This window comes from Dryobates pubescens, chromosome 12 (genome assembly GCF_014839835.1).
Source record: "Dryobates pubescens isolate bDryPub1 chromosome 12, bDryPub1.pri, whole genome shotgun sequence".
Classification (NCBI taxonomy): domain Eukaryota; kingdom Metazoa; phylum Chordata; class Aves; order Piciformes; family Picidae; genus Dryobates; species Dryobates pubescens.
The window spans coordinates 4,622,390-4,646,828 of NC_071623.1; the positions used below are offsets into that span (position 1 = coordinate 4,622,390).

General features: G+C 57.5%; 1 protein-coding gene across 3 annotated transcripts in view; it reads right to left on the minus strand.

Annotated features, from left to right (window-relative positions):
• Positions 1–20,705, minus strand: part of AP1S2 (adaptor related protein complex 1 subunit sigma 2) — a 33,006-nt gene extending 12,301 nt beyond the window's left edge. For all 3 annotated transcript variants that reach the window (XM_054165799.1, XM_054165801.1, XM_054165800.1), the window contains exons 1-4: positions 20,584–20,705; positions 18,921–19,099; positions 8,122–8,230; positions 6,419–6,556 (exon numbers count right to left, since the gene is read on the minus strand). In XM_054165799.1, coding sequence (XP_054021774.1) covers positions 6,419–6,556; positions 8,122–8,230; positions 18,921–19,099 — 426 coding nt within the window. In that variant the 5' untranslated portion in view covers positions 20,584–20,705. The remainder of the gene's footprint in view (positions 1–6,418; positions 6,557–8,121; positions 8,231–18,920; positions 19,100–20,583) is intronic.
• Between the last annotated feature and the right edge of the window lie 3,734 nt (positions 20,706–24,439).

The window sequence follows — 24,439 nt, forward strand, 5'->3', positions numbered from 1 at the left end:
TGCCCCCCAGCTGCTGCCCCTGCCCAGCTCTGCCATAATCCCAGCAGTTTAGCTCAGGAGCCCTGGAAGTGGCTCTGCTACTGAGGCAGCACTGCTGAGCTGTGTGGCCCAAAGGCAGCCATTTGCCTGCAGCACTGCCCCTGCTGCAAAGCCCTTTCACCCTTCACACTGTGAGCCACCCCTGCAGCAAACCTCCTGGGGGCTTCCCCAGCACATGGCAGCCAAGAGCCTCCTCAAGGGCCTGGGGTGTCCCCATCTCAGCTTCAGATACGAAACACACACTGGGGATGCAGCCAAGCACCACCACTGCCCCTGCTGCTGCACAGCCTGCCACCAAACACACATCAGCTTGCCTTTGAAGGCACCAAGAGACAGCCCCAGAACACACAGCAGCAAGGGGCCTGGCATCTGTACACAGCCACAGGGGAATGAGACCCCAAAGCCCAGGCAGGGGGAGCTGCCCCCTGGGGACGTGCAGCTGCTGCTCACTCCCTGCTCCATGCTGCTGTGGAACCTTCTCCACCGGCACTGAGCACCTCAGGCCAGGTACTGAAACGTGGGACAACAGCTCCTGGCAGCAGGGAATGCTCTGGGTTGGGAAGGACCTGGAAGGCCAGCCAGTTCCAGCCCCCCTGCCATGGGCAGGGACACCTCCCACCAGCCCAGGCTGCTCAAGGCCTCATCCAGCCTGGTGCTGAACACCCCCAGGCAGGAGGCAGCCACAGCCTCCCTGGGCAACCTGTGCCAGAGTCTCCCCAGCCTCACTGGGAGGAATTTCTTCCTCCTCTCCAGTCTCAATCTGCCCTCCTCAAGCTCCAATCCATTCCCTCTCATCCTATCACTCCCAGCCCTTGCCAAAAGTCCCTTCCTGGCTTCCTTGGAGGCTCCTTCAGGTACTGGGAGGCTGCTCTGAGGTCTCCCTGGAGCCTTCTCTTCTCCAGGCTGCACAGCCCCAACTCTCTCAGCCTGTCCCCTGTCTCCAGCCCTCTGATCACCTTGGTAGCTTCCTCTGGAGCCTCTCCAGCAGCTCCAGGTCCCTCTTGTGCCCCAGACCTGGATGGGAGCACTGAGAGCAACTTGTGTGCAGAGCTCTGCCCTCAGCCCCCTGAGCCATTCCCTGGCTCTAGGACAGCTCCATTTCAGTGCTGGGAAGCTTCCCTGGGTCTGAAGCAAAATGACCTAATGCAAACCTCCAGAGAGGTTTTTGGCCCTGTGGCTCAGCAGAGGTTGGTCACAGAGAAGCATGGAATCAATAAGGGTGGAAAAGACCTCAGGGATCATCAGGTCCAAGCTGCCACCCAGCACCTCAGGACTGCTAAACCATGGCTCCAAGTGCCACATCCAATCCCCTCTTGAACACCTCCAGGGGTGGTGACACCTCCCACCAGCCCAGCTTGCTCAGGGCCTCATCCAGCCTGGTGCTGAACACCTCCAGGCAGGAGGCAGCCACAGCCTCCCTGGGCAACCTGTGCCAGAGTCTCCCCAGCCTCACTGGGAGGAATTTCTTCCTCCTCTCCAGTCTTAATCTGCCCTCCTCAAGCTCCAATCCATTCCCTCTCATCCTATCACTCCCAGCCCTTCCTGGCTTTCCTGCAGCCCGCTCCAGGTACTGGGAGGCTGCTCTGAGGTCTCCCTGGAGCCTTCTCCTCTCCAGGCTGCACAGCCCCAGCTCTCACAGCCTTGTCCCCTGTCTCCAGCCCTCTGATCACCTTGGTGGCCTCCTCTGGCCCCCCCTCCAGCAGCTCCAGGCCCTTCAGACATTTCTTAGCCACCAGAGGAAATCAAACCCAAGGAGGTTTGTTGGCTTTCTCCTCACTCTCTCAAGGTCCAAAGGTTCAGGCTGCCCTCCTCAGCATGCAGCCAGGCTGAGGGAACATGCCCTATTAAAATGCAGATGAGGAAGCTCCTTCAGAGAGAGCAGCTCCTCTGGAAGATAAGATCCTCCTCACTGACAAGCACTCCTCTGCCATTGGTCATTTCATGGACTGCTCCTGGGCCAGAAGTGCACAACTCAGCTCCTGCCAACAGCTCCTGGCATGTGCAGAGCTGCTCCCATTTTCCTCCCATCACCTGGGGCAGAGCTCCCAGAGAGAGCAAGGGAAGAGGAGCTCTGGAGAAAGAGCACATGATGAGTTCAGTGTGCAGATGACTGAGACACCCTTGCCAGAGTGAGAGTCTGGGGAGAGTGCAGAGCACAGCTGAGAGTCGATGGCAGAGCCCCCAGGCTGCTGCAGGCAGTGGAAGATGTCCCTGTGAGGCCAGGCTGAGGCAGCTGGGGCTTGGAGCTTGGAGCAGAGGAGCCTGAGGGCTGCCCTCAGTGCTGGGGCTGAAGATGTGCAGGGCAGTGTGGGGAGGAGGCAGCCAGGCTCTGCTCAGGGCTGTGCAAGGCCAGCCCAAGGGGCACTGGGTGGCAGCTGGAGCAGAGGAGGTGGCAGGGGAAGAGGAGGGAAAGCTTTTTGGCTGGGAGGGTGGCAGAGGGCTGGAGCAGGCTGGCCAGAGAGGCTGTGGAGTCTCCTTGTGTGGAGGCATTGCAAAGCCAGCTGGATGTGTTGCTGTGGGAGCTGCCCTGGGGGCTCCTGCTCTGGCAGGGGGCTTGGCCTGGCTGCTCTCTGCAGCTTCCTCCCAGCCCCTGGCACTCTGTGACTTCCATGACACATGCACAGAGCTCCCCCAGTCCTCCTCTCCAGTAAAAGCTCCTCCTGAGCTCTCAGCTCTCACTGCAGCCCTAAGCAGCCAGCAGAACTCAGCTGGCAGCCACAGCTCAAGCTCCCTTCTGGACAGAGGATGAGGAAAGGCCTTGAAGCAGCAGAGGAAATGTTTCACTGACAGAGCACTGACTGCCACAGAAGCACACACTCACCAAGGCTGGCAAAGACCTTGCAGATCACTGAGTCCAAGCCTAAGCCAGCTGCCATGGCCACCAGACCATGTCCTGGAGCACCACAGCTGCAGCTTCCTGAGCACCTCCAACCATGGGGACTCCACCTCCTCCCTGGGCAGCCTGTTCCAGCCCCTCCCCATCCTTCACTCAAGGAGTTTCTCCTCATGCCCAACCTGACCCTCCCCTGGCACAGCTTCACCTCATTGCCTCTCCTCCTGTCCCTGGGTGTGTGGGAGAAGAGGCCAACCCCAGCCTCACTCCAGCCTCCTTTCAGGGAGCTGCAGGGAGCAATAAGCTCTGCCCTCAGCCTTCTCCACACTGCACCCCCCCAGCTCCCTCAGCTGCTCCTCCTATGATGCCCCCAAGGCTGGCAAAGACCTTGCAGATCACTGAGTCCAAGCCTAACCCAGCTGCCATGGCCACCAAACCATGTGGTGACCTGGGTGACCATTCCCCCTTGGCCTGGCTCCAGCCCCCCTCAGCCAAAGTCTCTCTGCAGCCTCCCTGCAGGATGCCTTCAGCTCCTGGCAGGCAGCTCTGAGCTGCCCCTGGAGCCTTCCCTTCTTTCACAGCCACTTGCTGCACCTGCCATGATTCCTGGGCAGCAGTGAGTGCTGCAGCTGCTCCATGCAGTGCTCCTCACTGCTAAGGAGCATTCCACACTCACTGACAATCCCTCAGTCAGCACCAGCAGTGCCCAGGGCCAACTGTCCCTTGTGCCACACTGAGTGAGACCCTGCCCTGCCCACAAGTGGTTGGTTTGGAGTCAGCCCACATCTCACTGCAGCACCTCTGAGGTGCTGTGAGGAGCAGAAATCCAAGGGGAAGCACCAAGTTGCCTCCAGTTGAGGCAAACCATTACCTTAACAACCCTCTTCATCCAACCCAGCAGGCACTGAGGAGCAGCTGGTGCAAAACCCAAACCTCCACAGTGGGAGGCTTGGCTTAAACACAAGCTCAAGGCTTTGAGAGGGGTTGGAAGCTACAAATCAGACAGAGGGGGGGTTGGGGGGGGAGTTCTGCACTGGATCACAGCAAAAACGAGGAGCAAAGACCCAAGAGAAGGCCACAGAGGTGCTGTGATCAGCTCACATTCCAACTGGATCAGGAAAGGCTCCAGGGGCACCTCAGCTCTGCTGAGGGAGCTGGGGCTGTGCAGCCTGCAGAAGAGAAGGCTCCAGGGGCAGCTCAGAGCTGCCTGCCAGGAGCTGAAGGCATCCTGCAGGAAGGCTGCAGAGAGACTTTGGCTGAGGGGGGCTGGAGCCAGGCCCAGGGGGAATGGTTTGGAGCTGAGGCAGAGCAGGGGCAGAGTGGAGCTGAGGCAGAAGTTGTTGAGGGTGAGGCTGGTGAGAGTGTGGCACAGGCTGCCCAGGGAGGCTGTGGCTGCCTCCTGCCTGGGGGTGCTGAAGGCCAGGCTGGCTGAGGCCTTGAGCAGCTGAGTGGAGCTGAGAGGTGTCCCTGGGCATGGTGGGGATGAGCTCTGAGCTCCCTCCCAGGCTGAGCCACTCTGGGATGCTATGAATAAACCCTGACAGAAGGGAAGGTCTCAGAGATGAGGATATAAAGGCCAAGCAGGGTCAAGCCATGTGGGGAAGGGAAAAAAGCCTCTCCTGGAGAAAGGGATCATTCTTTGGGCTCCACACTCTCCACTCTGAACTATACTGTATGGGGGGAGGGGGGAGGGAAGAAAATAGAGAGAATGATCCTTTTTTGTCTAGAGAACCTGTGCCAGGAGGGTGTTCAGTAGAGCCCCAGGAAAACAGTGAAAAGAGAATCCCAAAGTAGAGAGAAGGAGGGGAAAACAAACCTTAATTCTGTTCTATATATAAGGAAGGAGGGAAGGAGACCTCTGAGGGAGGAGCACTTGAGGCAGGTAAGCTGGAATGGACAACTGCTCCCTCCCTGCCTGCTCCTTCCCTCCCTGCCTGCCTGCTCCCTCCCTCCCTCCCTGCTCCTACCTGCTCCCTCCAGCCCTGCTCCTACCTGCTCCCTCCAGCCCTGCTCCTACCTGCTCCCTGCCTGCTCCCTCCCTCCCTGCTCCCTCACTACTCCCTCTCTACCTGCTCCTTCCCTCCCTGCTCCATCTCTGCCTGTTCCTTCCCTCCCTGCCTGCTCCCTCCCTCCCTGCTCCCTCCCTACTCCTTCCCTACCTGCTCCCTCCCTGCTCCTTCCCTCCCTACCTGCTCCCCTCCCTCCCTCCCTCCTCCCTCATGAAAAGCAGCAACAGCTTCCCAACAGGATAAAGATTTCACCCCCCCCCACCCTCTCTGTAGGCTGCAAGAGGATTTCTGTCCCAGCTAACTCCTTCTAAGGCTACAGAAGGGAAGGAAGAGCAGCAGGGAAGATGTTCCTGGATGCCCTTCCTGGAGCAGTGTTCCTGTTAGCCAGTCTGTGGCTAGCAGCTGGCCTTGGGCATGGCACTACCTGTTGCCAGCAAAGGACTTCAATGTGCTGTGGCTCTGCCTGTGCCCTGGAGGCATCACTGACACCAGCAGGAGGGCTAAGAGCATTTGCCTTCCCTCTCCTCTTAAGGCCAGCTTCAGCACGAAGTGGGACACAGGATCCTGGCAGGAGGAGTCAGCAATTAGCTTGCAGGGTGAAGAAAACAGCCTGAGGGTTCACAGGAGGTGGGGGGAGATGAAAAACCCAAGCCAAGCAAGGCAGAGAAGCTCCCCCTGCCTGTCAGGGAGCCCCAGGCCTGGGGAGGTGAAGGCTGCCCAGCCCTGGCAGCTCCCTGCTGCCCTGCCTTGCACCCAAGCCCGACCCCAGCACCACCAGAGGCTTGTTCAGACACCTGAGGACCTCAGGGCTGACCCCATGGCCACAGCAGCTCAGTCAAAACCCCAACCCTCCCCCCCCAAAAGCCAGCAGAGGATGGAGAAAGGTGAGGCCATGACACTGAGGGCTCTCTGTGGCCCTGAGCCCAGCCTCCATCCAATCCCTGCCGGAGCTGCAGGGCTCTCCCCAAGAGCCAGCAACCAAGAGCAGAAGCACCCCAAGCAAAGGAACAGAAGGGTTCAATGCCTCATTCTCTAGGCTCCTAGGGCACTACTGTCACTGCTTTGCCACCTCAGCACACAGCACAGCTGCAGAGGGAGCAGCCCCCAGCGGAGAGGCAGCTCTGCAGGGCAGGAACTGTACCTGGGCGAGGCTCAGAGGAGAGAGGCGAGCTTCTGGAGGGCAGCAGTGACAGAGCAAAAGGAAACATGCATCAGAGATGAGGAGAGCAACACCATCCATGGCTGAGCAGAGAGGGGGGCATGAAGAGAGGCATGAGCAAAGCTGAGGGAGGGCAGCAGGGACTGGAACCCCCCCCCCAGCCCCAAGGCAGAGCTGTGCGACGAACACCAGCCCCAGGGGCAGGCCACAGGCAGACACAACACCAAGACAGCAGAGCAGGGACAGCCAGCACACTGCCCCCAGCCAGGGCAGCTCACCAAGGGCCTGGCAGGCTGCTCAGCATGCTGCAGAAGCACCTTCCAGGAGCTCCCCCCCCTGCAGGGAGCTGTGCCCACCACCCCCCCAGGCTGGGCTCACCTCCTGCAGAAGGTCCGCCTGCTCGATGGCTTTGAGGACGTTCTTCTTGGAGGTCTCCTGGACTTCCCCTCCCAGCAGGAACTCATCCAGAATGAAGTAGGCCTTCTCAAAATTGAAGATGATGTCCAGCTCACAGACCTGGGGAGAGCAGCAAAAGCATTGCTGCCACCTGGGAGAGCAGCAGCCAGGGTGCCGGCCCCTCACCCAACCGGCCGGCAGCGGCACCAGCAGCCACCAGCAGCCAGCTGCCAGCCTCAGGAGCCAGGGAACCAGCAGGGCTGGGAGGGACCTCAGCCAGCCCCAACCCCCCTGCCATGGCCAGGGACACCTCACACTGCAGCAGGTTGCTCACAGCCACAGCCAGCCTGGCTGCAAACACCTCCAGGCAGGAGGCTGCCACCACCTCCCTGGGCAACCTCTGCCAGGCTCTCACCACCCTCATGGGCAACAACTTCTTCCTCACATCCAAGCTCAATCTCCCCACTTCTAGTTCTGCTCCATCCCCCCCAGTCCTATCCCTCCCTGACCCCCTCAAAAGTCCCTCCCCAGCTTTCTTGGAGCCCCCTTCAGACCCTGGAAGGCCACCAGAAGGTCTCCTGGGAGCCTTCTCCTCTCCAGCCTGCACAACCCCAACTCCCTCAGTCTGTCCTCACAGCAGAGCAGCTCCAGCCCTCTGCTCATCCTCGTGGCCCTTCTCTGGACACCTTCCAGCACCTCCAGATCCTTCCTGGCACAGAGGCTCCAGCCCTGGCCCCAGAGCTCCAGCTGTGGTCTCAGCAGAGTGGAGCAGAGGGGCAGAATCCCCTCCCTGGCCCTGCTGGCCACACTTCTCTTGCTGCAGCCCAGAACCTGACAGAGAGAGATGTAAAAAGCCTGCCCTGACATTTGTTGTTCATCCTGTGCAGCACTCAGGCAGGAAGCTGAGCAGCAGCTCCTCTGAGGGTGTCAGTGGATCCTACACCAGCAGACGTCTGGCTGCTGCCTCCTCACAGCTCCTGCTCCCCACAGCCAACTGCCTCCTCCTCACACCTGCTCCTCACACCATGAGCTGTGCCAGGCAGCAGGGAAACTGGGGGCCTAGACAGAAGGCTCAGGATAATATTTGATCTGCCCTCAAGAGAAACTGTTAACAGCATGCAGTAAACACAGGCAACTGCCATCAGATCCAGAGCTGCTCTCCTGCAGGCTGCACAGCCCCAGCTCCCTCAGCCTGTGCTCACAGCAGAGCTGCTCCAGCCCTGGGAGCATCTTGGTGGCCTCCTCTGGCCTCCCTCCAGCAGCTCTGTGTCCTTCTCCTGCTGGGGACCCCAGAGCTGGAGGCAGGATTGGAGGTGAGGTCTGAGCAGAGCAGAGCCCAGGGGCAGAATCCCCTCTGCTGCCCTGCTGCCCACACTCCTCTGGCTGCAGCTTGGCACACAGCTGCCTGCTGGGCTGCAGGAGGGCACTGCTGGCTCCTGGGGAGCTGCTCAGCACCCAGCACCCCCAAGGCTCTCTCTCGAGGGCTGCTCTCAAGCCACTCTGCACCCAGCCTGGGTCTGTGCCTGGGACTGGTCCTACCCAGCTGCAGGACCTTGCTCTGTGGACCTGCTGCCCGTCCAGCAGCTGGCACTGGCTCATTCCTCAAGCCCTCCTGTTTCCAGCCAGTGCTGGGGGCACAAGCCCAGGGCTGCCCCAGCAGCAGCAGAAGGCAGTCAGCCACTCACACTGCCAAAGTACTTGTCCAGGAGCTCCACGTAGCGATGGATGATCTCCAGCGTGATCAGCTCATTGTCCTGATCTTCTATGGCACAGCAGAAGTAGAGGCTTGCATATCTGCAACAACAAAGTCAGTGCCCAGGTCAGCACAGCAGCAGGAGCACACCTGGAGGTGCAGGATGATGTGTGTCCCACCCCCAGGTCCTTCAGGCTCAAGCCGAATGCTAAGTCACAGAGTATCACTCAGTATCACTGAGGTTGGAAGAGACCCCAAGGATCATCAAGTCCAACCTGTCACCACAGACCTCATGGCTACACCATGGCACCAAGTGCCACATCCAATCCCCTCTTGAACACCGCCAGGGACGGTGACTCCACCACCTCCCTGGGCAGCACATCCCAATGACGAACGACTCGCTCAGTGAAGAACTTTCTCCTCACCTCGAGTCTAAACCTCCCCTGGCACAGCTTGAGACTGTGTCCCCTTGTTCTGGTGCTGGTTGCCTGGGAGAAGAGACCAACCCCCACCTGGCTCCAACCTCCCTTCAGGGAGTTGCAGAGAGCAAGAAGGTCTCCCCTGAGCCTCCTCTTCTCCAGGCTAAGCAACCCCAGCTCCCTCAGCCTCTCCTCACAGGGCTGTGCTCAAGGCCTCTCCCCAGCCTTGTTGCCCTTCTCTGGACACAGTATCACAGTAACTAAGGTTGGAAGAGACCCCAAGGATCATCAAGTCCAACCTGTTCCAACAGACCTCACAACTAGACCATGGCACCAAGTGCCACATCCAATCCCCTCTTGAACACCTCCAGAGATGGGGACTCCACCACCTCCCTGGGCAGCACATCCCAATGACGAACGACTCGCTCAGTGAAGAACTTTTTCCTCACCTCGAGTCTAAACCTCCCCTGGCACAGCTTGAGACTGTGTCCCCTTCAAGTGACACCTTCAAGTGTCTCAATGTCCTTCTTAAACTGAGGGGCCCAGAACTGGACACAGGACTCAAGGTGTGGCCTAACCAATGCAGAGTCCAGGGGCACAATGACCTCCCTGCTCCTGCTGGCCACACTATTCCTAATGCAGGCCAGGATGCCATTGGCCCTCTTGGCCCCCTGGGCACACTGCTGGCTCATGTTCAGGCAGCTGTCAATCAGCACCCCCAGGTCCCTCTCTGCCTGGCTGCTCTCAGCCACTCTGACCCCAGCCTGTAGCTCTGCCTGGGGTTGCTGTGGCCAAAGTGCAGCCCCTGGCACTTGGACTTGTTGAATGCCATCCTGTTGGCCTTTGCCCATCTGTCCAGTCGGTCGAGGTCCCTCTGCAGAGCCCTTCTGCCCTCTAACTGACCAACATCTGCCCCCAGCTTGGTGTCATCTGCAAACTTGCTGATGACTGACTCAGTCCCCTCATCCAGATCATCAATCAAGATATTTACCAGGCTGGGGCCCAGCACTGATCCCTGGGGCACACCACTGGTGCCTGGCTGCCAGCTGGCTGTGGCACCATTCACCACCACTCTCTGGGCTCAGCCTCCAGCCAGTTCCTAACCCAGCTCAGAGAGCTGCTGCCCAAGCCAGGGGCTGACAGCTTGGCCAGGAGTTTGCTGTGGGGGCTGGTGGCAAAGGCCCTGCTGCAGTGCAGGCAGACTCCATCCACAGCCTGCCACACATCCAGCAGGCAGCCACCTGATTACAGAAGAAGATCAGGTTGGTCAGGCAGGAGCTGCCCTTCCTAAACCCATGCTGGCTGGGCCTGAGCCCTTGGCCATCCTCTAGGTGCTGTGTGATTGCACTCAAGATGACCTATGGCCATGCTCAGGAAAGACTTCTGCCTCCTGCTCCTGAGGTGCTCCTGGTGCCAGGGGAAGCCAAAACCAGCAGAGAGAGTGCTGAGCAAGCTAAAACCACCACCCCAAGGCCCTAATTGAGTGCAAGCACCACATTCAACCACTGTGACAGAGCCACTCCATCAACACCACAGGAACCCTTCCACCAGACAGCTGGCAGCTAAGAGGTACATCACACCCTGGGCTGCATCAACAAACACTGAGAGGGGATTCTGCCCCTGGGCTCTGCTCAGACCTCACCTGCAGCACTGCTCCCAGCTCTGGAGCCCCCAGCACAGGAAGGACCTGGACCTGATGGAGCAGCTCCAGAGGAGGGCCCCAAAGATGCTCCCAGGGCTGGAGCAGCTCTGCTGTGAGCACAGGCTGAGGGAGCTGGGGCTGTGCAGCCTGCAGAAGAGAAGGCTCCAGGGGCAGCTCAGAGCTGCCTGCCAGGAGATGAAGGCATCCTGCAGGAAGGCTGCAGAGAGACTTTGGCTGAGGGGGGCTGGAGCCAGGCCCAGGGGGAATGGTTTGGAGCTGAGGCAGAGCAGGGGCAGAGTGGAGCTGAGGCAGAAGTTGTTGAGGGTGAGGCTGGTGAGAGTGTGGCACAGGCTGCCCAGGGAGGCTGTGGCTGCCTCCTGCCTGGGGGTGCTGAAGGCCAGGCTGGATGAAGCCTTGAGCAGCTGAGTGGAGCTGAGAGGTGTCCCTGGGCACGGTGGGGAGCTTGGGGGAGCTGAGCTCTGAGCTCACTTCCAGCCTCAGCCCCTCTGTCATCCCCTGTCCTGCTGTAACTGTCAGACTTAGCAGCTCACTACCCAGCTCTGGGATCTTCCTTGTAGAAATCTCTTAACTCTGTCTATGTGATCTCCCAAATTAGCCTTGGATTTTCAGGGGTCAGCTATGAGCTGGGGGTGTTCAGGCCTTGAGCAGCTGAGTGGAGCTGAGAGGTGTCCCTGGGCATGGTGGGGAGCTTGGGGGAGCTGAGCTCTGAGCTCCCTTCCAGCCTGAGCCAGGAGTGTGCTCTTTTGTGCCTGGGGGACTGGTGGAGTTTGGACACAGCTGAGCTGCTGACAGCTGTGGTGGTGACCTGTGTCAGTGGTGTGATGTGGGTCCTGTGGCCAAGGAGAGTGAAGGAACTTGCTGGGAGAAGAACCTGGGACCCTCTGGGGCTGGCTGTAGGCTGCAGTCCATCTGCTTGACTGCTGTGCACAGCTGGCTGCAGGCTCTTGTCCCACTGCACACCAGCCTGGCCCAGTCAGCCTATGAAAGCCTGCTGAAGATGCTCAAGAGAAGGAACATCTCAGCTCCTGGTTTGCTCTTGTGGGTTGCTTGTATTTTTCTTGGCCTGTTCTGTTAGGGTAAAACAGCCCTGGAGCACTGAGTGCAAGAGGTGAGAGCTTAAATTCCTGTCCTCAGGAGCAGCTTCCAGGTGTGTGGGTTTGGGGGATGAGCTCTGAGCTTCCAGCCTGAGCCACTCCAGGATTCTATTTCCCAACCATTTCCAGTGCTACCAGAAGCAGTAAGCCAGCCACTGTGATGGCTTTTAAACACACTCTCTTCTCTTTTCCTGCCCAGCCACAAGAGCTGAGGAGGCTGACCCAAGCAGCCTGCTCTCCTCAGAGGCATCAGAGGGCAGCAAAAGCCACTGGCTTGCCAGGGCTGCATTGGAGTCCACTCTGCTCTTACAGGAAAGGTACACCAGAGCCCCCTGAGTGTGCTGCTCAGAGTGCCAACCTTTCTGGAGCTGCAGTATCTAGGTCAGCCCTCCCTTACATGTTGACAGTAGAGGCACTCTGCAACACAAGAGCAGCACATCACTCCCAGACTGCTGGCAGCACTCACAGCAGCACTCTGCACACACTCCTGGAGCTGCTGCAGCAGCAGCCTCAGGCTCTTCCCACGAGCAGCTCTGCCCAGCTCAGATGCTCCAAAGCCTCTTGACACCAAAGCACCCTTTGCAGTTTCCACAGGCCACACAAAGCTCCCCCAGGTGCTGCTTTCAGCCACCCTCCCTCTCAGCAAGGCTTAGGCTCTGACCCTGAGGGCTGCCTGCCTTGGGCTCACCCACTTTTGAGCTGTAACAGAGCTCCCTTTCCAAAGGGATCACAACAGTGGGCATTCATCACCTCTGATGGTGGTGTGATGGCTGGAAGGAGCCCCACAAACCTGGAAGCTGTTGATTAGAATGGAGTTAACCAGGCTGGAAAAGACCTCAGAGATCATCCAGTCCAACCTATCACCCAGCACCATCTGATCAACTCAACCATGGCACCAAGGGCCTCAGCCAGGCTCTTGCTAAACACCTCCAGGGATGGGGACTCCACCACCTCCCTGGGCAGCACATTCCCATGGCCAATCTCTCTCTCTGTGTAGAGCTTCCTCACAACATCCAGCCTAAATCTCCCCTGGCGCAGCTTCGGACTGTGTCCTCTTGTTCTGGGGCTGGGTGCCTGGCAGAAGAGACCAACCCCCACCTGGCTCCAACCTCCCTTCAGGGAGTTGCAGAGAGCAAGAAGGTCTCCCCTGAGCCTCCTCTTCTGCAGGCTAAGCAACCCCAGCTCCCTCAGCCTCTCCTCCCAGGGCTGTGCTCCAGACTCATTCCAGGAGAAGGACACAGAGCTGCTGGAGTGAGGCCAATGGAGGCCCCAAAGATGCTCCCAGGGCTGGAGCAGCTCTGCTGTGAGCACAGGCTGAGGGAGCTGGGGGTGTGCAGCCTGCAGAAGGCTCCAGGGGCACCTCAGATATACTTTTTTTCCTCCTGTGATGCCTGGAAGCAGTCCCACAAACCTGGAAGCTGCTCCTGAGGACAGGAATTTAAGCTCTCACCTCTTGCACTCAGTGCTCCAGGGATGTTTTACCCTAACAGAACAGGCCAAGAAAAATACAAGCAACCCACAAGAGCAAACCAGGAGCTGAGATGTTCCTTCTCTTGAGCATCTTCAGCAGGATTTCATAGGCTGACTGGGCCAGGCTGGTGTGCAGTGGGACAAGAGCCTGCAGCCAGCTGTGCACAGCAGTCAAGCAGATGGACTGCAGCCTACAGCCAGCCCCCAAGGGTCCCAGGTTCTTCTCCCAGCAAGTTCCTTCACTCTCCTTGGCCACAGGACCCACATCACACCACTGACACAGGTCACCACCACAGCTGTCAGCAGCTCAGCTGTGTCCAAACTCCACCAGTCCCCCAGGCACAAAAGAGCACACTCCTGGCTCAGGCTGGAAGGGAGCTCAGAGCTCAGCCTCCCCCAAGCTCCCCACCATGCCCAGGGACACCTCTCAGCTCCACTCAGCTGCTCAAGGCCTCATCCAGCCTGGCCTTCAACACCCCCAGGCAGGAGGCAGCCACAGCCTCCCTGGGCAGCCTGTGCCACACTCTCACCAGCCTCACCCTCAACAACTTCTGCCTCAGCTCCACTCTGCCCCTGCTCTGCCTCAGCTCCAAACCATTCCCCCTGGGCCTGGCTCCAGCCCCCCTCAGCCAAAGTCTCTCTGCAGCCTTCCTGCAGGATGCCTTCAGCTCCTGGCAGGCAGCTCTGAGCTGCCCCTGGAGCCTTCTCTTCTGCAGGCTGCACAGCCCCAGCTCCCTCAGCCTGTGCTCACAGCAGAGCTGCTCCAGCCCTGGGAGCATCTTGGTGGCCTCCTCTGGCCTCCCTCCAGCAGCTCTGTGTCCTCCTCCTGCTGGGGACCCCAGAGCTGGAGGCAGGATTGGAGGTGAGGTCCGAGCAGAGCAGAGCCCAGGGGCAGAATCCCCTCTGCTGCCCTGCTGCCCACACTCCTCTGGCTGCAGCTTGGCACACAGCTGCCTGCTGAAAAGCCATTCAATCATTTGCAGGCATTACTGCTGAAGGGAGCACACAAAGCATTGGGCCAAGCCTGCCTGCATCTATGCCCAACAGGTTTTGTGAGGAGACTGAGAAGCAGAAGGGCAAATGGATGTTCTTCAAGCAGAGTTTATGCACTGCTGCTCCTCCTCCTCCTCCTCCTCCTTCCCCTTCCTTGCCCTAGAACAACAACTTGCATCAGGTGGGCTGGCAGCATTCCATGCACCCTGGTTAAGATAGGAAGAGCTTAAAGCATCTCAGTCTTTTGGGTTGTAGTTGGTACAGGGAGGGTGGGGGGGGGGAGGAAAACTAGGTTAAAACTCTTCATTTCATCTCCACTCCTGTCTACAGGGAGACTGCAACAGCCCCTAGGGTAAGGCAGAAATTATTTACCCTCTCAAAGAGGGGAAAAAAAAGGGGTTTACAACTCCCTAGGGAAGGAAGAGAACTCAAAGTTTCATAGCAGAAGAAAAGCTCAAACCTGGAGTTTAGAACTCCCTAGGGAAGGAGGGGGAGAACTCAGAAGCTCCACAGCAGTTGCTTTCCCTGGAAGTGATGCAGCCTACCAAATCAGGGTGAGGATTTCCACTGCTCTTTGGGGGTGGGGGTGGGAAATTCTGCTCACCCCACTACCCTGCAATGTATGCTGAAGAGCATCACAAGGATAAAACACACTCCTAGATTGGGACAAAGGCAAAACAAAAAGGAAGGAGCAAGTGAGAAGTGAAGTTGTGCCAGAGAAAAGGTTGCTCCTGGAAGAACTGGGGGAGAACTGAGACATGGAAGGGTTGCAAAGGAAGTTATGCCCCTAGGAAAAGGAAGGAGCAAGTGAGAAGTGAAATTGTGGGGAAGAAAAGGAAGCTCCAGGAAAAACTGGGGGAGAACTGAGGAACTGAGGGATTGCAAAGGATGTTCTACCCCTAGGAAAAGGAATGAGCAAGTGAGAAGTGAAATTGTGGTGAAGAAATTAATGCTCCTGGAAGAACTGGGGGAGAACTGAGAAACTGAGGGATTAGAAAGGAAGTTCTGTCCCTAGGAAAATGAAGGAGCAAGTGAGAAGTGAAATTGTAGGGAAGGAAAGGAAGCTCCAGGAAAAACTGGGGGAGAACTGAGACATGGAAGGGTTGGAAAGGAAGTTATGCCCCTAGGAAAAGGAAGGAGCAAGTGAGAGGTGAAATTGTGGTAGAGAAAAGGATGCTTCTGGAAGAACTGGGGGAGAACTGAGACATGGAAGGGCTGCAAAGGAAGTTATGCCCCTAGGAAAAGGAAGGAGCAAGTGAGAAGTGAAATTGTGCCAGAGAAAAGGTTGCTCCTGGAAGAACTGGGGGAGAACTGAGGAACTGGAAAGGAAGTTCTGTCCCTAGGAAAAGGAAGGAGCAAGTGAGAAGTGAAATTGTGGGGAAGAAAAGGAAGCTCCTGGAAAAACTGAGGGAGAACTGAGGAACTGAGGGATTGCAAAGGATGTTCTACCCCTAGGAAAAGGAAGGAGCAAGTGAGAAGTGAAATTGTGGTGAAGAAATTAATGCTCCTGGAAGAACTGGGGGAGAACTGAGACATGGAAGGGCTGCAAAGGAAGTTATGCCCCTAGGAAAATGAAGGAGCAAGAGAGAAGTGAAATTGTGGGGAAGGAAAGGAAGCTCCTGGAAAAACTGGGGGAGAACTGAGGAACTGAGGGATTGCAAAGGAAGTTATGCCCCTAGGAAAAGGAAGGAGCAAGTGAGAAGTGAAATTGTGGTGAAGAAATTAATGCTCCTGGAAGAACTGGGGGAGCACTGAGGAATGGAAGGACTGCAAAGGAAGTTCTACCCCTAGGAAAATGAAGGAGCAAGAGAGAAGTGAAATTGTGGGAAAGGAAAGGAAGCTCCTGGAAAAGCTGGGAGAGAACTGAGAAATGGAAGGGTTGCAAAGGAAGTTCTACTCCTAGGAAAAGGAAGGAGCAAGTGAGAGGTGAAATTGTGGTAGAGAAAAGGATGCTTCTGGAAGAACTGGGGGAGAACTGAGACATGGAAGGGCTGCAAAGGAAGTTATGCCCCTAGGAAAAGGAAGGAGCAAGTGAGAAGTGAAATTGTGGGGAAGGAAAGGAAGCTCCAGGAAAAACTGGGGGAGAACTGAGGAACTGAGGGATTGCAAAGGATGTTCTACCCCTAGGAAAAGGAAGGAGCAAGTGAGAAGTGAAATTGTGGTGAAGAAATTAATGCTCCTGGAAGAACTGGGGGAGAACTGAGGAATGGAAGGACTGCAAAGGAAGTTCTACCCCTAGGAAAATGAAGGAGCAAGAGAGAAGTGAAATTGTGGGAAAGGAAAGGAAGCTCCTGGAAAAGCTGGGAGAGAACTGAGAAATGGAAGGGTTGCAAAGGAAGTTCTACTCCTAGGAAAAGGAAGGAGCAAGTGAGAGGTGAAATTGTGGTAGAGAAAAGGATGCTTCTGGAAGAACTGGGGGAGAACTGAGACATGGAAGGGCTGCAAAGGAAGTTATGCCCCTAGGAAAAGGAAGGAGCAAGTGAGAAGTGAAATTGTGGGGAAGAAATTAATGCTCCTGGAAGAATTGGGAGAGAACTGAGAAATTGAGGGATTAGAAAGGAAGTTCTGTCCCTAGGAAAAGGAAGGAGCAAGTGAGAAGTGAAATTGTGGGGAAGGAATGGAAGCTCCTGGAAAAACTGGGGGAGAACTGAGACATGGAAGGGTTGGAAAGGAAGTTATGCTCCTAGGAAAAGGAAGGAGCAAGTGAGAAGTGAAATTGTGGTAGAGGAAAGGATGCTCCTGGAAGAACTGGGGGAGAACTGAGACATGGAAGGGCTGCAAAGGAAGTTATGCCCCTAGGAAAAGGAAGGAGCAAGTGAGAAGTGAAATTGTAGGGAAGAAAAGGAAGCTCCAGGAAAAACTGGGGGAGAACTGAGGAACTGAGGGATTGCAAAGGAAGTTGTACCCCTAGGAAAAGGAAGGAGCAAGTGAGAAGTGAAATTGTGGTAGAGGAAAGGATGCTCCTGGAAGAACTGGGGGAGAACTGAGAAACTGAGGGATTGGAAAGGAAGTTCTACCCCTAGGAAAACTGAGGAGCAAGTGAGGGGGGAATATCACTGCAAAGAACAATAATGCTCCTAGAAAAATGAGGGAATGCTGAGAAATGGAACCATTACAAAGCAAATTATCCTCCTAGAAAGACAAAGATAAAGGACAGGGGACAAGTGAGACATTAAACTATCATAAAGAAAAAGTGCTCCCAGGAACAGGTAAAGCTCCAACTGCCATTAGGAGAGATGCCTTCAGGTATTCATAGCCCCAAAAAAAAGGATTATTAAAATCACTGAAACAAAAATAAGGGGGAGGGGGGAAGAAAAACTTCCTTACTTCTTTGAGCTTTTAAAAGCAAGTTCGATTTTAAGGCTGATTTCTGGAGCCAACGCTTGCACCGTTGAGTTGTTTGACCTCTCCCCCATCAAATCTGATGGAGCAGATTATCCTGGGGGCAATAACTGCACCTGAAGGGTGGCCAAGGGCTCAGGCCCAGCCAGCATGGATTTAGGAAGGGCAGGTCCTGCCTCTCCAACCTGATCTCCTTCTATGATCAGGTGACTGCCTGGTGGATGTGGGGCAGGCTGTGGATGTAGTCTACCTGGACCTCAGCAAGGCCTTTGCCACCATCCCCCACAGCAAACTGCTGGCTAAGCTGTCAGCCCCTGGCTTGGACAGCAGCACTCTGAGCTGGGTTAGGAACTGGCTGGAGGCTGAGCCCAGAGAGTGGTGGGGAATGGTGCCACAGCCAGCTGGCAGCCAGGCACCAGTGGTGTGCCCCAGGGATCAGTACTGGGCCCCATCCTCTTTAACGTCTTCACTGATGGTCTGGATGAGGGGGTTGAGTCAGTCATCAGCAAGTTTGCAGATGACACCAAGCTGGGAGCAGATGTTGGTCAGTAAGAGGGCAGAAGGGCTCTGCAGAGGGACCTTGACTGACTGGACAGATGGGCAGAGTCTAGTGGGATGGCATTTAACAAGTCCAAGTGCCAGGGGCTGCACTTTGGCCACAGCAACCCCAGGCAGAGCTACAGGCTGGGGTCAGAGTGGCTGAGAGCTGCCAAACAGAGAGGGACCTGGGGGTGCTGATTGACAGCTGGAGCCAGCAGTGTGCCCAGGGGGCCAAGAAGGCCAAGGGCATCCTGGCCTGCAGCAGGAATAGTGTGGCCAGCAGGAGCAGGGAAGTCCTTGTGCCCCTGTACTCTGCACTGGTTAGGCCACACCTTGAGTCCTGTGTCCAGTTCTGGGCCCCTCAGTTTAAGAAGGACATTGAGAGACTTGAAGGTGTCCAGAGAAGGGCAACAAGGCTGGGGAGAGGCCTTGAGCACAGCCCTGTGAGGAGAGGCTGAGGGAGCTGGGGTTGCTTAGCCTGGAGAAGAGGAGGCTCAGGGGTGACCTCATTGCCCTCTACAACTCCCTGAAGGGTGTTTGTAGCCAGGAAGGGGTTGGTCTCTTCTCCCAGGCAACCAGCACCAGAACAAGGGGACACAGCCTCAAGCTGCGCCAGGGGAGGTTTAGGTTTGAGGTGAGGAGAAAGTTCTTCAATGAGAGAGTTGTTAGCTGTTGGAATGTGCTGCCCAGGGAGGTGGTGGAGTCACCATCCCTGGAGGTGTTCAAGAGGAGATTGGACGTGGCACTTGGAGCCATGGTCAAGTCATGAGGTCTATCGAGACAGGTTGGACTCGATGATCCTTGGGGTCTCTTCCAACCTTAGTTATACTGTGGATACTGTGAACCCTCATCTGTGTCCACCCTTAGGTGCTGTGTAAACCCAGAGCTCCCTCCCACTCCTTAGGAAAGCCCGAGGGGAAAGCCCTCCTTTCTTTTCTCCAGCGAGTGATTTCCCCCACACACCGCCGATGCCCTGCTTGCTTATCAACCGAGATGCAAGGGAGGGGAAGGGAAACACCGAACAAAAGTCAGTCTAGTCCGCTGCAACACCAGCAGAGGGGAAGGGGGGCGGGGGAAAAAAAAAGGCCAAGAAACCACCCAAACAAACCCCCAGCCACGATAAAACAAACCCCCCGCCAGCCACAAGACAGCGAACCCTCAGCAACAATACAGCAAAGCCCCAACCGAATCACCCCGCGTTGTTTCCTCGCCGCTCGTTGGGGCGTGGGTGATGGATGGCCACTTAGGGAGTTAAGCGAGACAGAACAACCTTTTGTAGACGATCTTCAGGTCTCTCCACTCCAGGAAGCTGCACATTTTGGGCTTGCGAGCCAGCACGGTCTGAACGAGCTCCCTTGTGATCTTCTTCTTCTCTTTGTCGGATAATGGGACATACCACTTCTGGAGTCTCAGCTTCCCCTGGCGACTGAAAAGCAGCATGAACTGCATCTGTTAAGTTCGGAGAAAAGGGGAGTCAAACCCAAAACCGAGCAGAAAATAAACTCAGTCTCTCAGTTCTAAAAGAAAGGGGAGAGGGAAATCCGTGAGAAGAAAACCCAAGCAAACCCCTAACCCAAAGCCCCAACTCCACGGTGGTGGTAGATGGCACGCCAGGGATGGAAGCAGCGACACAAAGGATTCCGGTCAACAAGGGCTGGCAGAACACAGCAAAACGAAACAGCTGGGAGCAGCGCACAAGTTTCAGACACCTCTGTCAGAAACAACCCCCAGGCTGGAGGCACACAGGCGCCCGACCGCTGCGGCCAGCACCGCTCCGTTCGCGGTTGCGCCTACGATAGAAAACGACCCCCCACCCCCCCCCCCCAAAAAAAAAAAAAGAGGAGGAATCAACGACAGCAACAAAAAACCCAACCCGCTAAAGCACAGCAGCCGCCTCCTCCCAACAGCCAAACTCATCCCCGGATCGGCGGAGCGCAGCCTTACACGGCAGGCGCAGTTTGCGCTTCAGATCCCCCTGCAGAGCGTCACAGGACAGTTCCGAGGGCATCAACCCCGCCGGCGGAGAGCCGCACGGCGCAGCGGAGCCTGCCCTGCTCTATCGCTCCCTCCCTTCACACACAAAAGGAGCGCGGCTCCAGCGCTGTCCCTGCGCTCCTCTCACCCAGGGCTCGCTTCCTCCCAGCCAGTGATGCTGCAATTATGCTTTCAGAGGAACTTGCGGGCTCCGCTCTCCGCCTGCTCTAACGCGAAAGGAAACGGCTTCTGTGCCCCCTCCCCCTCCTCCCCCCTTTATTTTTGTTCGTTTCTTCGTTCTTCTACCTTTTTTTCGCTCAAAGTTGCATCGGGCTTGAGCGAGGAAGTTTCCCCAAGCGATATGACCGACGTGAAAACGGGCAAGCGAGCCCAGCCCTGCCCTGCCCTGGGTGTCAACTCCCAACGAGCAGCGGCGGCGGCTCCGCAGCCCAGCGGTACCGACCCCCTCTGAGCCCGCAGCCAGCCAGGGCCGCCACAACACCACCGGCTCCCCGCCGAGCGGCGGCCCCGAGCGACTCCTCCCCGGGCGGCAGCGGTCTCCCCTCACCGCGCCACGGCCCGCACCGCCGAAGGGCGGCCGCAGAGCCGCCAGCCCGAGCCGGGCGGAGAGCGGCGCCCGCTCCCTCTCGCCCAGCCAGGGGCGGCCGCCGCCTGTCCCAGCGCGGGGGGCAGCGCTGCCTCCGGAGCTGCGCCCAGCTCTCCGCAGCCCGTCCGGACGTTGGAGGGTGATGGCAAGCGGGACAGCCGCCGGCTGGCAGCCCCTCTCCCTTCCTTCTTTCCTCCCTCCCTCGGCTGCTACCAGGGCAGGCTGGAGAGGAGGGGTCCTGCAATCCCGGCGCAGGGAGAGACCCCGCCACGTCCCGGCACGCCTCACGGCAGGCTCCGCGTCCCGGCGCGGCGAGCGAGGCGAGCCCCGTCCCCCAGGGTGCTGTGCTCACCGTGCCCCGGGAGGGGAAGAACGAAGCGGAGGAGGAAGAGGAGAAAGCGGCAGCAGCAGTACCGCTACCCAGGCTGTTGTTGCTGCTGCCGAGCAGGACTGAGAGGAGGGCAGCGGCCGCCGGCTCGGCACCGACGTGAGCGCGCGCGCGCGCTCCTCAGCGGCCGCTCCTCAGCGGCCACCCCCCCCCCCCCCGCCAGCCTTCCTCCCCCCACCCTCTCCGCCCGGGCAGGGCGGGGCAGCACCGGGGTCGTGGACACCGCTAAGCAGAGAGAAGGAGGCAGGCCCGGAGGTGCGAGCCGGTGGCGCTGCCGTTTCTCCTGCCAGCCCTCCTCCTTCCCCTCCTAACCAAACTTTATTAGCTCACGGCGGCGGGGGGGAGTCGGGGGGGGGGGGGGGGGGGGAGAAGCAGCCGCCATAGTGTTGCCGGTGGGGTTTTGGGATGGGCGCATGCGCAGTGCGGAGAGGCGTCGGAGGGGGGAAAACGGAGGGAGATCTCAGCCAACCAATCGGCGAGCTCAGCGCGGCGGCGTTGGCCAATGAGAGGGAGGGAAAGGCGGCGAAGGAGGGGCCGGGGCGGTAGGCGGGGTTAAAGCCCCCAATCCGCGTGGCCCGAGTTAGGATAGGGCAGCAGCCGGCTCGGCAACAACCAACCAGAGAGCGCGGCGCAGGTAGCGGTCCGCGGGGCGGCCAATGGGGTGGCGCGGCACGGAGCCGGGGAAATGACCTCAGTCAAAGAGGGGCGCCCGGAGGGGGCGGGGCGGGCGGAGTGCGCCTGCGCAGCGCCGTGTTTCCCTCCAGCACGTGGGGGCCCCGCCCGGGGCCGCCGTTGGCTGCGGCTTGCGGGGCGCTGGGGTAGGGCATGCGGGGAGCCGGGAAGCTGCTTTCCGCTTCACCTTGATTGCGAGCGGCGATTAGATTCGCAGCCTAAGCCGCCTTTTGGCGGCTTAGGCTGCGAATCTAATCGCCGCTCGCAATCGGTGTTGTGTTGTGCAAGCCAAGAGGCTTTCTGTGCTCATCTCTTTATGGTTTCATCCAGTCAAAGAGAGGCTTTGTTCCGCTGGGTTTGCTTTCTGTTACTTGGCTGGGTTTCTTCAGGCTTTAACCTGGAAAGCTCCGGGTCGGAACCACCTTGCCACAAGCGGTTTTAGATGGTCTAAGGCGTGAGAGATCACCCGGGGGGTGAGGCATGGTGGGAGCAGTGCCTTGGCGGGTGAAGCTTTCTGCCCTCTCCACCCTGTTCCTGCCTCCTCCTCATGGTTCCAGCCAGGGGATAGAGTTTTCTCCAGCCTGCCCGGATTGCCATTCATGTGCTCAGTTTTAAACTCACTTCTCTTCTTACAAGCAATCACAGAATCGACCAGGTTGGAAGAGACCTCCAAGAGGTCCCTGGAGGTTTTTGCAGCCAGGCTGGGTGTGTTTCTGAGCATCATGCTGTAGTGTGAGCTGTCCCTGCCCATGACAGGGGGGTTGGAACTGGATGAGCCTTGAGGTCCCTCCCAACCCTGACAATTCTGTGATGCTGGGGCCAGGGCATGGAGGGCTGATGAGCAATCACACCTATGATTCCATGATCATCAAGTCCAACCTATCACCCTGACCCCTAGACCACCAGGGGAGGATGCAAGCCCATGGCAGTTTCCCCAGCTTCCTCCAGTCCTCCCATTCCCAGCTCTGTGTTCCCATCTCTTCTCCTGGGCTGCGCTTGAGCTTCAAGCAGGGCAGTGCCAAGGAGGCTGCTTTAGGCTGTGCAGGTGATGCTGCTGCTACAATGCAGGAGCAGGGAGGTCATTCTCCCCCTGTACTCAGCACTGGGTAGGCCACACCTGGAGTCCTGTGTCCAGTTCTGGGCCCCTCAGGTTAGGAAAGAGGTTGAGCTGCTGGAAGGTGTCCAGAGAAGGGCAACAAAGCTGGGGAGGGGTCTGGAGCACAGCCCTGGGAGGAGAGGCTGAGGGAGCTGGGGTTGCTTAGCCTGCAGAAGAGGAGGCTCAGGGGAGACCTTCTTGCTCTCTGCAACTCCCTGAAGGGAGGTTGGAGCCAGGTGGGGGTTGGTCTCTTCTGCCAGGCACCCAGCCCCAGAACAAGAGGACACAGTCTCAAGCTGTGCCAGGGGAAGTTTAGGCTGGAGGGGAGGAGAAAGTTCTTCCCAGCAAGAGAGATTGGCCATGGGGATGTGCTGCCCAGGGAGGTGGTGGAGTCCCCATCCCTGGAGGTGTTTAAGAAGAGCTTGGATGAGGCCCTTGGTGCCATGGTTTAGTTGATCAGATGGTGTTGGGTGACAGGTTGGGCTGGATGATCCCTGAGGTCTTTTCCAACCTGGTTAATTCCATTCCATTCCATTCCATTCCATCCTATCCTACCCTACCCTATCCTATCCTACTTCTACCCTATTTCTATCCTACCCTATCCTACCCTTATCCTATCCTATCCTATCCTATCCTATCCTATCCTATCCTATCCTATCCTATCCTATCCTATCCTATCCTATCCTATCCTATCCTATCCTATCCTATCCTATCCTATCCTATCCTATCCCAATGAGCAGCTGGGTGGGTTTCAGGCCTGAGTACCTCGGTCAGGAGGGCAGGGGAAGCCCTTTCTGCTTGCCCTTCAGCAGCCTCGCTGCCGTTTGGCTTTGTCCCCTCTGCAATGTGTGCTAATTGCCCTTCTTTGTCTTGGCTCTGGCCTGGTTTGTGCCTGTAAAGAAATTAGCCACTTCTCCCCCCCACCCAGAACCAGCAATACACTGAACTGGCTTTAGTCATCACACTGATAAGATAAATACCAGGCTGAAAACAATAGAATGCTGGCCTCTGAGCATTCCACCCTGCCCTGACAATGCAGATGGCATCCAGCCTAATTTTAGGCACCACACAGAGAGTCTTCTGTTCACCAGAAGCCTTTGTTTATTGTCTTTCAGCTCTCACAGGATGGACTTCTAGGAATGGGCTCAGTGTTTGGGCTTCTCAGCCACGAATGACGACTGCTTAGTTGGTTAGGGAGGGATTGGTTTCAATCCGATGTTTGCCAACTCCTTTTTGGGTGTAAATCAAGGTATATCCAGTGAGCATAAGGCACTTGGCACCCCCAGGCAAGAGTTTGCACCCTAGGTTATATCCAGCAGGACTTGAGGTGTGCAAGGTTGCTGCCTGGAGCTGAGCAGAGAGGCAGGGTGGGAGGGATGAAGCCTGCATCAACTGAGATTAAATTTGCATGGATTTACCTGCTGTGACTTCTGTCATTTCTCAAGGGACTTTGTTTGATTGGCTGCTGTGTCTGGTTGCTTGCTTGCTTTTTGGCAGTGCAGAATCACACAGCATCACAGACCCTGTGAGGGGCTGGAAGGGAGCTCCAGAGAGCAGCCAGGCCAAGCCCCCTGCCAGAGCAGCAGCCCCCAGGGCAGCTCCCACAGCAACACATCCAGCTGGCTTTGGAAGGAGACTCCACAGCCTCTCTGCTCCAGGGCTCCAGCAGCCTCACCACACACAAGTGTCTCCTCCTCTTGAGGTGACACCTCCTGGGCTCCAGCTTCTCCCTGCTGCTCCTTGGCCTGGCACTGGGCACCACCAAGCAGAGCCTGGCCCCTGCCTCCTGACCCCCAGCCCTCAGCTATTGATAGACATTGATCAGATCCCCTCTCAGCCTTCTCCTCTCTACACAGCCCCAGGGCTCTCAGCCTTTCTGCACAGCAGAGATGTTCCAATCCCTTCATCATCCTCATGGCTCTCTGTTGGCCTCTCTCCCTCAGGTCTCTGTCTCTCTTGATTTGGGGAGCCCAAATCTGGACACAGCATTGCAGGAGTGGTCTCAGCAGGGCAGAGCAGAGGGGCAGCAGAACCTCCCTAGCCCTGCTGGCC